The sequence below is a fragment of the Martes martes genome, assembly GCF_963455335.1.
Source record: "Martes martes genome assembly, chromosome: 1".
In the NCBI taxonomy this organism is placed as follows: Eukaryota; Metazoa; Chordata; class Mammalia; order Carnivora; family Mustelidae; genus Martes; species Martes martes.
Window position 1 is genome coordinate 47,905,270 of NC_137888.1, and position 14,233 is coordinate 47,919,502.

At 38.2% G+C, this 14,233-nt stretch overlaps 1 protein-coding gene across 5 annotated transcripts in view; it reads left to right on the top strand.

The window, feature by feature from the left end:
* TMEM45A (transmembrane protein 45A) overlaps window positions 1-8,572 on the top strand; it is a 71,273-nt gene extending 62,701 nt beyond the window's left edge. For 4 of the 5 annotated variants that reach the window (XM_080821858.1, XM_080821862.1, XM_080821860.1 and 1 more), the window contains exons 5-6: window positions 2,525-2,670; window positions 7,451-7,970. In XM_080821858.1, coding sequence (XP_080677984.1) covers window positions 2,525-2,670; window positions 7,451-7,544 — 240 coding nt within the window. In that variant the 3' untranslated portion in view covers window positions 7,545-7,970. Of the gene's footprint in view, window positions 1-2,524; window positions 2,671-7,450 lie in introns of all 5 variants that reach the window. The other variant, XM_080821859.1, reaches the window with a different exon arrangement.
* Window positions 8,573-14,233: the final 5,661 nt, after the last annotated feature.

Genomic DNA, 14,233 nt, shown 5'->3' on the forward strand with positions numbered 1-14,233 from the left:
ATGACTTTATGGTTCAATATTCCTTGATATTGATATACCACATTTTTTTTATTCATCATTAGTTGACAGACATTTGGGCTGTTTTCAACTTTTGACTGCTGTGAATAATGCTGTTATGAACATTTGTTTATAAATTTTTCTTTGAATATTTGTTTTCAGTTCTTTTGAGTATATGCTTGGGAATGGTATCGCCAGGTGATATGATAATTAATGCTGTATTTAACTTTTTGAGAAACTGTCCAATTGTTTTCCACAGTGAATGCACCATTTTATATTCCTACCAGTGATTTATAAGTATTCCAATTTCTCCATATTCTTACTAAAACTTGTTATTTATTATTTTTACCATCCTGGTGAGTGTGAAGTGGTATTTCCTTATGGTTTTGATTTGCATATCTATAATAAGTGACAATGTTCATCATCTTTTCATGAGTTTATTTACCACTTGCATACCCTCTTTGGAGGAATGTCTCTTCAACTCCTTTGTTCACTTAAAAATATTTGTTTTTTGTCTTTTAGCTGTTGAGTTGTAGGAGGTCTTTATACATTGTAGATATTAATTCCTTATCAGATATATGACACAGCAGTATTTTATCCCATGCTGTGGGCTCTCTTTTCATTTTCTTGATAGTGTCCTTTGATGTACAAAAGTTATTTAATTTTTGTGAAGTCCAATTTATCTACTTGTTGTTTGGTTGCTTGTATTTTTGGTGTAGGGTCTAAGAAGAAATCCCCAATCCCAGGGCATGAAGCTTTCCTCTTATGTTTTCTCCTGAGAGTATTATTTATTTATTTATTTATTTATTTATTTATTTTAAAGATTTTATTTGTTTATTTGACAGACAGAGATCACAAGTAGGCAGAGAGGCAGGCAGAGAGACAGAGGGGGAAGCAGTCTCCCCGCTGAGCAGAAAGCCCGATGTGGGACTCGATCCCAGGATGCTGGAATCATGACCCGACCCGAAGGCAGAAGCTCTAACCCACTGAGCCACCCAGGCACCCCTAGTTTTATATTTGGTCTTTGATCTGTTTTGAGTTAATTTTTATATGGAGTGTGAGACAAGGGTCCAAATCCATTCTTTTGCATGTGGATATCCAGTTGTTCCAGCACCGTTGAAGAGACTACTGATTTACCCACCGAATGGCCTTGGAACTCTTGTCAAAATGAATTTTCCACGGACATATAGATTTATTTCGGGAGTCTCAATTCTATCTCATCAATCTGTATTTCATGATGTCTATACCACACTATTTTGATTACTACAGTTTTTATAATAAGTTTTGAAATCCGAAAGCATGGGTCTTACAACTTTGTTTTTATTTTTTGAGGTTGTTTTGGCTATTCTGGGTTCATGGTAATTACATATGATTTTTAAGATCAGCTTTCCATTTCTGTAAAAAAAGACCATTGGGATTTTTTAAAAATTTGAATTCAATTAGCCAGTGTATAGTACATCATTAGTGTTTGATGTAGTGTTTAGTGATTCATCAGTTGCATGTAACACCCAGTGCTCGTCACATCATGTGCCCTCTGAGGATCGCGGAAGGGGAGGTGACTGGGGGGATGGGCATTAAGGAGACCATGGGGATTTTGATGGAGATTGCACTGAATTTGTAGATTGCTTTGGGTGTTATTGCCGTCTTAACAATATTAAATCATCCAGTCCATGAACATGAAATGTATTTCCATTTATTTAGGTCTCGAAATTTTCAACAATGTTTTGTAGTTTTTCAGTGTACAAGTCTTAAACCTCCTTGATTAAATTTATTCCTAAGTATTTTTTTTCAGTGCTATTGTAGGTAACACTGTTTTCTTAATTTAATTTTTGTGTTGTTAATTAGACGTGTATAGAAATACAACTGAATTTGTGTGTTGATTTTGTGTTCTGCAAGTAAGCTGAGTTCATTTATTAGCTCCAATAGATTTTTTTGTGTGTGTGGATTCTTTAGGGTTTTCTATATATAAGATCATATCATCTGTGAATATAGATAGTTTCACTTCTTCCTTTAGAATCTGGATGCCCTTTATTTTACTTGACTAATTTTTGGCTAGAAATTTTTAGGACAATGTCAAATAGAAGTGGTGAATCCAACACTCTCCTTTTGTTGCTGATCTTAGGAGAAGAGCTTTCAATCTTTGATCACTGAATATAATGTTAGCTGTGAGCATTTATTTATTTACAAACCTTTTTGTACTCTAATTTTGAAATAACTGAGTGAAACTGCACAGCTTAGAAACCTGGCACATTCTCTGAAAGTCCACTAACACACAGAGATGATTACTATTTATATTTTGAAAATTGCTCTTCAAATGTCCTTAACATTTTTTTTTCAAAATTGTGACCTGGTAGATGCTATCTGTATTACTAAAGGAGGCAGTAAGACCTAATGTCTTATCTGTAACATCTCAGATAATTGGAGATACCTTAGTTAAGATTAATCTTAGAACCAAACATTTTGAAATGTACTCTCTTTGGGAATGTGGCTGATTATTTTAATATGTGTTTTTTGTTTTAAATTACAGATTGGTTTTGTCCTTTATCCCCCCAGTGGAGCTCCTGCATGGGATGCAATGGATCATGACAACATCATGTTTCTTACCATATGCTTTTGTTGGCATTATGCATTAAACATTGTTGTTGTTGGAATGATTTATGCCTTTGTCACTTGGTAAGTTAGTGATTTTTTGTTCATGGAAGTTCTATTTCTTGGCATATGATCGTCAAGACTCAAAAGTATTGAACTTTAGATTTGAAGGGGGACTCCATTCCTTAGTATTCCACAAGACAGGGTAATGCAGCAGAAAATTATCTGCAAACCCAAGAAGTCCCCCTTGAAAGAATAAATGCTGGTTTAAAGTTAGACTCATTCAACTGTGTCTCAGCTGTGTCTTTGACCTGTGTGCCACCTTTCAACACACTTTTCTGTGCCTTTGTCTCTTTGCATATGCTGCCTCCTTTTCCAGATGGTCCTCTCCATATCTGCAGGGAGCCCTCCACTTGCTCACATGTACATTAATCATAGCAATTCACAAGCTTGGTGTCATTTTTTGACCAACGTTTATGTCTCTCATTAAATTTGAGTATATGATTAATTTGACATTTGCTCTAATATTTCTAAAAGTAAGAGTCAGTTGAAAATTCATATTTTTTAAAAAGAAAATTTATTATAATAAAAAAAGAAAAATCATATTTTTAGACCCCAATACAAGGTCTCTCAGTGGATGAAGAACAATAGAACAGATTGATAAAATACATATTCCTAGGTCTGCCACCTATCAGCTATATGACTTTGGACAAATTATGCAACCACATTAAGGCTCAGTTTTATTGTTTACAAAATGGGAATAATAATAGTACCTAAATGAGGTAAGTATTTACACTGCTTAGGACATAACACGGGCACAATGGAGGTTATTCTTCTTCTCGTTGATCTTGTTCTTTTTGTTACTTTTCTTGTTCTCCTCCCCTCCTCCTGTATCACAAAAGACATAATGTATAGACCCTAAGGAAGAGAGATAGACAATTTATTTTGATTTTTTTATTATTATTTTTTATTATGTTAATCACCAGAGATAGACAATTTAAATACAGTGCAGTAGCTGGAAATAGTAGAAGAAAGTACTATTGGAGCCCAGAGGAGGCTTCCTCACCGTTGAGAATTAAGCCTTAGCTTGAAGGATGAAAAGAAATAGAAGGAGCTGAACATGGTTCCTGTCTTTAAGGTAGCTAATACCAAGCCACAGTGGGTCTGGCTAGTTCCAACTACTAGGCATGCAGGATCCACACTTAATTCTTCAGACTTCAGCACTGACCTAAATGTTCTATATCTGCAGTCTTCATTTTGGTGACCATGAGCTACTTGACTGTGGTTTCTGAGCACTTGACATGTGCCTAATGTCACATTAATATTAATTAACTCAAATATCTGTAAATGCATAGTGTCTAGCATATTGGGGAGTATATGTCTAGTAGGTTCTCTGGATTCCTAAAATGTGGTAACTGCTTCTAGGCTCAGTGGGGTCTCAGCCTCTTCAAAAACTAGCTTTCTACTCTTCTCTCCCAGGTCACCTCTCTTGCCTTGTGCTTCTTTGAGCTTCACTGCTGAAGCAGCTTTGGTGCTGGGTCTCTAAGTAAGAGAACCATTTCCTTGTTTAGCTCCAGATGTCTCTGCTAGGCTTTGGGTCAGCTTACTTTGACCTGTAGATACTTCCTTCTAGAGGTCTAAGTGCTTTGGGTACTAGGAGATTCTAGCTTCTCATTGACTGATTTCTATTAGTCCTATTTCATTCCTCCAAAGCATGCACATGGTTGGTAAGACTGGCTCTGCCACTGAGTGAAACTTGGCTTCTTCCTCTGTTGTTCTAGGCTGACATCTGGGCCTCATCTCATTAGGGACTGGGAAGCCTCCAAGACTAATGGCAACATTCAAGGAGCCTCTCTAGCTCATGTTCGCTCCCTTCCAGAGTCAAAAGAAGACTACTGTCTCTTTCTGTTTCAGAAAGCTTCAGACCTATCTTGTCCACTTACAGTTTTCTAGAAACCAGAAAGTCCATGTTGACTTCCTCAGCCTTTACCTTTTTGACCACTTAGTCCCCTCTACCCGGCATATCCAAATTAAATGCTTATCTCTTCTATGAAAACTTTGTGACTGTTCTAGACTCATCTCCCTTCATGAGTTTTCTAGTACTTTAGTCACTACTACCCTTTTTTGCAATTGCAATCTATCTTTACTGTTAACTCATGTCAGCCTTACCTGCTAGCTAGATTGTAGCACCTTGAGGAAAATACCCTTTTCATGTTTTGCACAGATCTTGGCATGCTGTCCAATGGCATTCCATTTATTGAGTAGGTACTCAATAAACATTTATTTACTGTTTCAATAGATCTGCTTCAGAGTTACATGAATATGGGCTTTGTTTGTTTGGAAATCATGTTTCAGATGCTTTTCAGCATTGCTCTCATAATGCTCTTGGAAATATAAAAACAAGAGTTCATGTTGTGAGGTATGTTGATATAAACTTAAGCAATAACCTAAAAAATATAATGAAGATTCAGTACTGACTTTCAGTGAGGTCACATGGCAGGCTAATTCAGTTGTATAATCATAAGGAGTTTTGACAATCTATTTTTCAGGATTTGACCGGAGTAGTTTCTAAGTCAGTCACAGGTGATGGATTTTTAGGACATTATATCAGAATTTGTTTGATAAAGTGCAAAGATCATGATGGAAACAAAACTGGGTTATGGAACCACAACCCCCCAAATCTCAGAAAAATGAAGTTGTACTTCCCCGCTTTCCAGAATAATGGTTCAAAGATTGCCTCATTCAGCCCCATACCTGCAGTTCTGAAATAACAATTCGTAAGAGAGACTTACCTGTTTGGAAATTTTGTTAGACATTCTACTGTATTTCATATTTAAACACCACTATTCATAGAAATTTTTCAAAAGCCCCTCTCTATGGGTAGAGACATATGCCCATGTTCAGGTTGGTTTCCTAAGCAATAATCCAGGTGACTCATTTTGAAGAACAAAATAGAGATGTCCAAATCCCAGGAATGTGACAGTTTGCCTTCTGGAACTTTGATTTCCACATGGACTCTGGAAGTACGCCCAGAGTCTCAGTTCTGCTCTTTCTCTTATTAATTGAAGAAAACCCATGGGAGCACAACCTCAGACTCACTCATGCTAACCTCAGTATCCTGGACTAACATCATTCCAGGAACTAGCAATTATTTGCACTTCCTCTTTATCATTCCAGCCTTTAATCTGTCTCCAGCGCCCATTTATGTAGGTGCCAATACCCAGGTCTACAGGGTGCAGACAGAGCCTGAACATGTCTCAGCTTGGGAGCTTATAGTAACAGCAGACACAACCCAGGAAGGAGACGTGGGAAACAGAAAGAGTCACCCATGAAGGAGGAGTGGGAAACAGGAAGGGCCTGTGTTAACAATTAATTTGTAATAAGTAGCCATATGTTTGTTTTAATTTCCACATGAGCCATCAGGAATGTATCTAATTACTGAATTAGCAGTTAATCCATTTCATTGAGCATGTATTGAGGTTGTGCAATGTAGAGATAACCATGTGGATCTGAGATATGACACAAACACTGTTACTGCCTTTAAATTGTTTAAGTCTATTAGTCTTTCATGAGAACAGTGCCTTGAAGAGCTGAGGACATCGGAAGCAATATCAGTAGTCAATTAATAATCAAGGCAAATTATTTCAATTGGTTTTCTTGATCTTGATGAGTCAATAGTCGTTATTGGTACTACTCAGTTGTTGTATATTGGAGGAGTTAATGCTGAGTTGAAAGTGACTGAAGAATTAACCTCTATGGATAAGTGAGTGATGTGGACTCCTGGCAGATTGCTCCGAAGGCCATTGATTCGTCAGATGTGTGTTGAGCCACTGTTATGCCCCAGTTGGTCTAGGCTCTGGCTAGCGGTAGGGCACTAAATAAGATAGTCTTTGCTCTTATAAAGCTTATATTCCCGTAGGATCCAGAGCACAATAAAGTCACTGCATATTTATGGGGGAAGGCCAGACCTTCACTGGAAAAAGGGAGGCAGAAGATAAGGGATGCAGATAGGCTGGTGAAATTTTCCACAAAATGAGAATGATTGTGATGACTTGGTGTATCAAATTTGTTTGTGCATTCCTATGTACTTCTGGAATTTAATGTGTTCTATCAATATGGTCGTAGAACAGTGTCTTTATGAATAATTATGCACAGGAAAGCTTTGCTTAGATTTTATTACATCGGAGAAGTGGAGAGTCTGCTGAGTTTCTGGGAATAAGAAACTTCGTATCTTCCAGCGTCAAAAATGATAATCTGATTTCCCCCAGACCTAGAGATCTCTTAGTCTATGAAAACAATCACATAGGGGGAGGGCACTTCTTCCAATTTCCTACTTCACCATGGATCACACATGGACCATCGACCACATGCAGTTGAGCAGTCCGTGGCCTGCACTGAATCACTCCTCTGAAGGCACACGTTGGGAGGGACTGGACATGAGGCTTGACACGGGGAAGGATATGCCTCTATACACTTTCCAAGAGAGGGCTCCTTTTTGCAATACATCCCTAGCTACAGACTTGATGGAAAAGCTCTTGGCTGAACTTGGTTTCATCTTGGCTTGCTGCCGCCCAGAGATTCTCTTGTTTGTTTTAGAAATGATCAAAGCTATGAATGATTAGGCATTTTCTGAAACCTGAACAATCATGTTGTACATTTAAAAACTGATTGTACCTATTTACTAATACCCTGCTTCAATCCACAAAAAGTTTTCAGGTAGCTCCAAAGCCAAATAAAAGTGATTTTCTTTTTTGATTGCCTCTCCCATTTGCACAGATAATTTGGAGTTTGTTGTATTATGGATAGATGTTGTTCTGGGTTTTTCTTAAACAGCATAACATGAGATACCTTTCATTCTCCTCAGGTTGTTTAAATCTCGACTTCAGAGGTTCTGCCCCTCAGAAGTTGGACTCCTGAAAAATGCTGAACGAGAACAAGAATCAGAAGAAGAGATGTGATTTTGATGGGCGTTTTAGTTTTTCTGGATGAACTTCTCTTTCCTAGATTAATTTTGTTCATGGTTTTGTTTTTTGACCTTTTGCTTGGAGAACAGACAGCTGAAGGTGATTCTTGGTATATTGTTTGTATTTCCAATTTGGTTAAAGTATATGAATTCAAATATTTTATTTTTAGGTTTGTAAGTACTTTGGGTGATAAAAATGCATTTTGCACATCAGTCATGGTATTTGGGGCCTGGAGTGGCTATTCTCGGATCATCTAAAGTTAAAATCCACGCTAAGAAAAATGTTTTATTTGCATTATAGATATGCTCAAGGTTCCTGGCTTACTACCATTTGTAACTCATTAAACATGGAATTACACCTGTCTATCTTGTTGCTACAATGAGAAATAAATGAATGCAGGAAGCTTGGTAGAGACATCTCAAGTCTTTTTTTTTTTTTTTTTGTACATTCTCATTTCTTTCTTTCTTTTTTATTTAAATTCAATTAGCCAATATATAGCACATCATTAGTTTCAGATGTAGAGTTCAATAATTCATCAGTTGCATATAACACCCACTGCTCATCACATCAGGTGTCCTCCTTAATGCCCATCACCCAGTTACCCCATCCCCCCAACTAACTCCCCTCCAGGAACCCTCAGTTTGCTTCCTATAGTTAAGAATCTCTCATAGTTTGTCTTCCTCTCTGGTTACTTCCCATTCAGTTTTCCTGCTCCCCTTTCCTATGATCTTCTGCACTTTTTTAAGCAGCAGCCCACAACAGCCAAACTGTGGAAGGAGCTGAGGTGTCCATCAACAGATGAGTGGATAAAGAAAATACGGTATATATCTACAGTGGAATATTACTCAGCCATCAGAAAGGATGAATACTTACCATTTATGTTGACATGGATGGAAATGGAGGGTATTATGCTAAGTGAAACAAGTCAATCAGAGAAAGATAATTATCATATTATTTCACTCATGTGTTTCTTAAATTCAACTGTACCTCACCCTTGCATCATGAATAAGGAGCAGTGTGACAAATTCCTTTTTGTGAGACATCTCCTTTTGTAGCGCCTGACTTGTGCCCTGAGAAAAGTCTTTTAGAGAAGATGAGAGAAGTGATCCCTAGCATGGATGCAAAGCTATGAGAGATTGGAAAGGGGAGTTATGATGTTATCTATAGAACTAAAAGTCATCACCACAGCATAGCGTGGCCACCATACTATCCACTCTGCTGAAATAATGGAGGGTTAAAATAAGGAAAGATATTTTACAGATTACCTGGGTAAAAAGTCAGAGCTCTTACCTCATCCTGCACTAAGTAGCCCTTAGTGGAGAGTTAAGAAATCTTATTTCTAATTCTGGCTCTACAATTAACCAGCCTCTAGGACTTTAGCAATCACCATGTCCTCTCTAAAAGTAAGGGAATTGAGCTGGATGAGGCACTTCCTGGCTATCACATTTTATGGATCTAGAATCTGTGAGGCAAAGTGAAGCCGACAGCTGATTTAGTACCATGTTAGTCAGAAAGGCCAGTCTCTGCCATAACAGCAAAGGTAAGGAGGGTTTCAGGAATCCTTGAGGGCTGATTGAATATAGAAGAAAGGAAGCAGCCTCATGGGAAGCTGGAGGAGAAATGTGGGCAATAAATCCTGCAGTTCCGTGGCATTCTAGGAACACTGACAAATCCAGAAGCCTGTTCCTGTCTGGTATTATCACAGTGATACTGGAGAGAGAGGTGAGTAGATTCTTCAGGCCAAAGAACTGGACACATTCATTGTTTTTATACATAAGGGTTGGAAAGAACTGATGTGGGTTCCCGAAGACTTATTTTGAATCCTACGATAAAGCCGATTCTGGCATATGAATTGCCCATAAGAATGTGATGGCAGCATGTGATTATGGCATTCTGCCCCATGTCATCCTCTATCTTCTCTAGTCCAGCAAGCTTTTAGAACTTTGGCAAGTTTGTGTTTCAAAAGAGTGAGCTGTCAGCTGCAGTTCATGAAAATGGCATTGCTGGGGTATAGGTCTGAGTAAGGGACTCTAAGAATAATGAGCCAAAACCATATTAAGGCTACAATTTTGAAAACTGATATAAGAGCAAATATTCTAGCAGTCTTTATGAGAGAGCAGAAATATCCGTTCCTCCAGTCTCTGGACGGAAAGAATGCAAGTGAGATGCAACTCGGTGAGTTCTCTGTGGAGGAACATTTGGTTCCAGTGCAAGGCCACAGCCTGAGGCTATCTGCCTCTGGTCCTTGATATGAACAATACATTTGAACACCATTGTTGTAACTTTAAGGAAGCCTTCACCAAGGAAGGAATGGGAGAGGGTGCCCTTCCTTATTTCTGTTTGTATTTTATCTTAACTCCTCTAAAACCCTGGAATCTCAATTCCTAAGCCTTTGTCAAACTTCCTTTATGGGTATCTCATGCTTCGTTTGCCATAAACAAAGTAAAGAAACTCTTACATAATCCAGTCCAATATCAACATTGGCTGTTGATGTGACACCATCTCCTCAGTGATTTCCATAACTTCCAGGCTCCTTTGCTTGGGGAATGTGCAGTGCAAATTCTGATTGCATTACCTTCCAGTTCATTGTTGAAAGGGGAGGTTGGGTCATGACCATTGCGGTATACTCCTCATCATTTTGTCACTAGGGGCTCATTAACTGAGGCTATATTGTTTGTATTTGGGATGTGGATTCATAAGGTGGTGCAGGAGTCACTTGGGGACTAAGGGATAATGGAAATAAAAGCTGAGAAGTGATGAATTCTCCTAAAATTCAAGGAGTCAATAGATTAAAAAAGCCATGAAAGAAAAGTTTGTACACATGGAGAACAGATCCAGAAATTCTATATTCTGTTGAATGTGAATGAAGTCTAGAGAAGATTGAGAGAATTGAGGACAAGCATAGAATAAAAGAATTTTCCCCATGTAAATGACAATGAGGAGAGATTTTTGTTTTAAGCTTAAGGAGGTACTTCAAGAGATGTGCAGTGATAAGAGTGACTGGGTTTCTGGACTAACCCAGTGAAAGTGGGAAAACTTAATTCTTTTTATATGAGTTCAGTTTATTGAGTTCAACTCAATTGAGTTCAATTTATAAATATTATTCTATTTTTGAGCCTTGTAAATTTAAACAATTGATTTTAAGGAGATTTTGATGTTAGGGCACAATTTTACATTTAGATAATTAGATTTCCCTTTAAGCATCTTAAATTGTATCTATGAATTAAATATTTTTTATATTATTCTTAAGGAGGAAATTTCAACTAACTGACAAATCTTCCCAAATTGTTAAGTTATTCTTGCAAATCTAATGTGTTAAGCTTATAAATGTGGTAAAACATAAGTGTCTTTTAAAAAAAAATTGGGGGGGGGAGGGGAGAGGCAAAGGGAGAGGGAGAGAGAATCTTAAGCAGATCCCACACCCAGTGCGGAGCCTGATTCAGGGTTCAGTCTCAGGACCCTGAGATCATGACCTCAGTTGAAATCAAGACTTGAATGCCCAACTGGCTGAGCCACTCAGGTGCCCCAAAACACAAGTTCTCTTAAATGTTCTGCTACAGTGTGTAAACTTAGTGAAAATCACAAGCCTAAATCTGTTAATTAAACATTTATAAATTAGACCTGCAAGACTAATTAGCGTAGATAAAACTATTTTCAAAATTATAAATACCTAAAATGCTACACATGTACAATTTCTTAACACAAATATCTTTATGAGTTTGATTCTCTTAAATTATTGTACTTTAATGCTAAGACTTTCCATGATAAGATAAGCTTACTGTTAAGGAAGTGATGTATTTTTTTTTTAAGATTTTATTTATTTATTTGACAGATCACAAGTAGGCAGAGAGGCAGGCAGAAAGAGAGGAGGACCTTGGATCATGACCTGAGCTGAAGGCAGAGGCTTTAACCCACTGAGCCACCAGGTGCCCCAAGGAATTGATGTATTTATGATAGGCAATGTTGGGAAATACCTAGTCCACTCCTTGAGCTCTTGAACCTGGATACTGAATGGAATAGGATTCTTGACAGTGGCCCAAACAGCACATGCTGAATCATGTTATTTGTGGTCATTCTACCAGACTCTCCACACAAGCTGTCTCCCGGCCTTTTAAAGCACAGGGAAGGCGCCATCCTGAGCTGGAGTCATACTTAAAATTATCCATCTTTTCCACCTACTCATGAAAATCTGCCACCCTCGCCCAGGCTGTCATGCCACTTGATGGAATTTCATTATTCTTTAGCTCTAAAGATATTTAAATATATTTCCTTCTAAGTATAAAGACTTTCTGAACTTGATGTTATCCTGCACTTTAAAAAAATATTTATTTCCTGCTGGATATGACTCCCCAATTTTTACACATATTAAGGTGATAGTCTAATGAATTCTAGGCCACTTTCTTTTTTTTTTTTTAAAGATTTTATTTATTTATTTGACAGACAGATCACAAGTAGGCAGAGAGGCAAGCAGAGAGAGAGAGGAGGAAGCAGGCTCCCTGCCAAGCAGAAAGCCTGATGTGGGGCTCGATCCCAGGACCCTGAGATCATGACCTGAGCCAAAGGCAGAGGCTTTAACCCACTGAGCCACCCAGGCGCCCCTAGGCCACTTTCTTTTAAGGGCAATTCCAACGAACAGCTCTGAGATTAGATGTCAGTGGATCTTAACCTTCACTGCTTTAGAGCAGTGTGTGTATGTGTTGTGGGAGGAATTACTATGACTAACATGAAATGTTAAATAGTTGAGAAAACACCTTTTTCCTGGTTACCCTTATGAACACGGGCTGTTCTGCCTGTTTTCAGATGTCCTAGGGGAGGATTTAAGAAGTTTAAGTAAGAAGCTTGGGATGGAATGCAAATAGTCCCTACTTGAGGATTTCTGTCTTAAGCTAAAATACATACAGTTTCCAAAACATATAGACATAAGCTCGCCCGAGTACACAAGTTGCTTAGCAATTTAAAATGGAGCTCTCTCCTCTGATGAGAAACTTCCCCGGGTTCCTTTGCCTCTCAGATCAGGTCCAAGTTAATTAGCATCATGTTCAAATAAAATCATTTCTCTTGAGCTTAATTCACTATGCAGTTATGCTCTCATACTATCCAACAAAACCCTTGTACCCGTCAGGCTGACTTGTTTTCTGTTCCCCCAAATATGTTTAATTTCCGTATCTATGTTTTATTAACTACCCTACCTTCCTGGCTCCTTGCAGCTGACTTCTGGAGATTCTTTAAGGCTCAGTTCAAAACTTTTCTTTTCGACTGCTTCATCCTACTCTTCTCTGCCTGTGAACTCCCACAGTACTAAGTCCAGAGTGACTTCAGATCATATTCCATCCAGTCCTGTAGTTACCTTTTTAAAAAAAGATTTTATTTATTTATTTGATAGAGAGAGAGCAAGAGAGCGAGCGAGCTCACAAACAGGGGGAGCAGCAGAGTCTGGAGAAGTCGGCTCTCCGCTGGCAGCATTCCTGATGTGGGACTCCATCTCAGGTTCCTGGGATCATGACCTGAGCTGAAGGCAGACACTTAGCTGACCAAACCACTCAGGTGCCCCAGCTGTAGTTATCTTTATACATAAATTCTTCCTTCCTAGTATTTTACAATCTCTGAAGACAATCATACTTCTTTTTTGTGCGTGTTTAAAAACATGGACATTTATTATTATAAAATCAACTGGTTTAATAAAAAAGCATTATATTTAAAGATAATTTAATATGCCTGCCTGTTAAAATAAATATAAATTGTGATTCTTTTGAGAGCAAACAAGTGGTTACCCAAAGGAGAAACAAGATCTCCTTAATAGTTGTAATAAAACCTATCCCTGAAAAGTTAGAAGGTATTACACAGAAGTATTTATATTGTGTTCTACTGCTCATGCTTGCTTTTAAAGAATCAGAATTTAAACAGATTATGAAAAAAATCAATGGGGTCCCTGGGTGGCTCAGTCGTTAAGTGTCTGCCTTCGGCTCAGGTCATGATCTCAGGGTCCTGGGATCAAGCCCTGCATTGGGCTCCCCGCTCGATGGGAAGCTTGCTTGTCCCTCTCCCACTCCCCCTACTTGTGTTCCCTCTCTTGCTTGTCTCTCTCTGTCAAATAAATAGACTCTTAAAAGAGAAAAAAGAAAAAAGCGATTATAAATAAATATAAAAAATATACCTGTCTAAGGTTTTTATTGAAGACATGATTACCATTGCATAAATGCCTGACTGGGAGACTATAAATAAAGTAACACGTTGAAGGACTTGGTTTTCTCAATTTGAGAAAAGGGGAATTTTCTGAAGACAAATGTTTGAAGTTCAAGCACAAGGACTTCACTAATTTCACACACTGGTATCATCAACAGATTGTGATGAAATGGAAACTACTACTCTTTTTAAGACAAAAATGCTTTCTAACAGGAAAAGTACAAATTGGGCTTTCTGAATCACAAGAGTTCTGAAACAGAAAGGTAAGGTGGCCAAAAAAAAATCCCAATGTGAAATTAAGAAAAGTGAAAGTTGTATTTCTGGGGATTCTTTTTCACACAGCTATGCTTAGTCTAGGTAAGCCTTCCACAGGCATGCGTTTTGTGGCATACAGTTGGTTCTAGTCCTGTGTGAGCCCTGATAAAGATGAACAGCTTCCACAAAACAGCTTTCCTCCATCCTTTCCATTGGGTGGGGATGAGCCTCGCTCTTGTGGAACC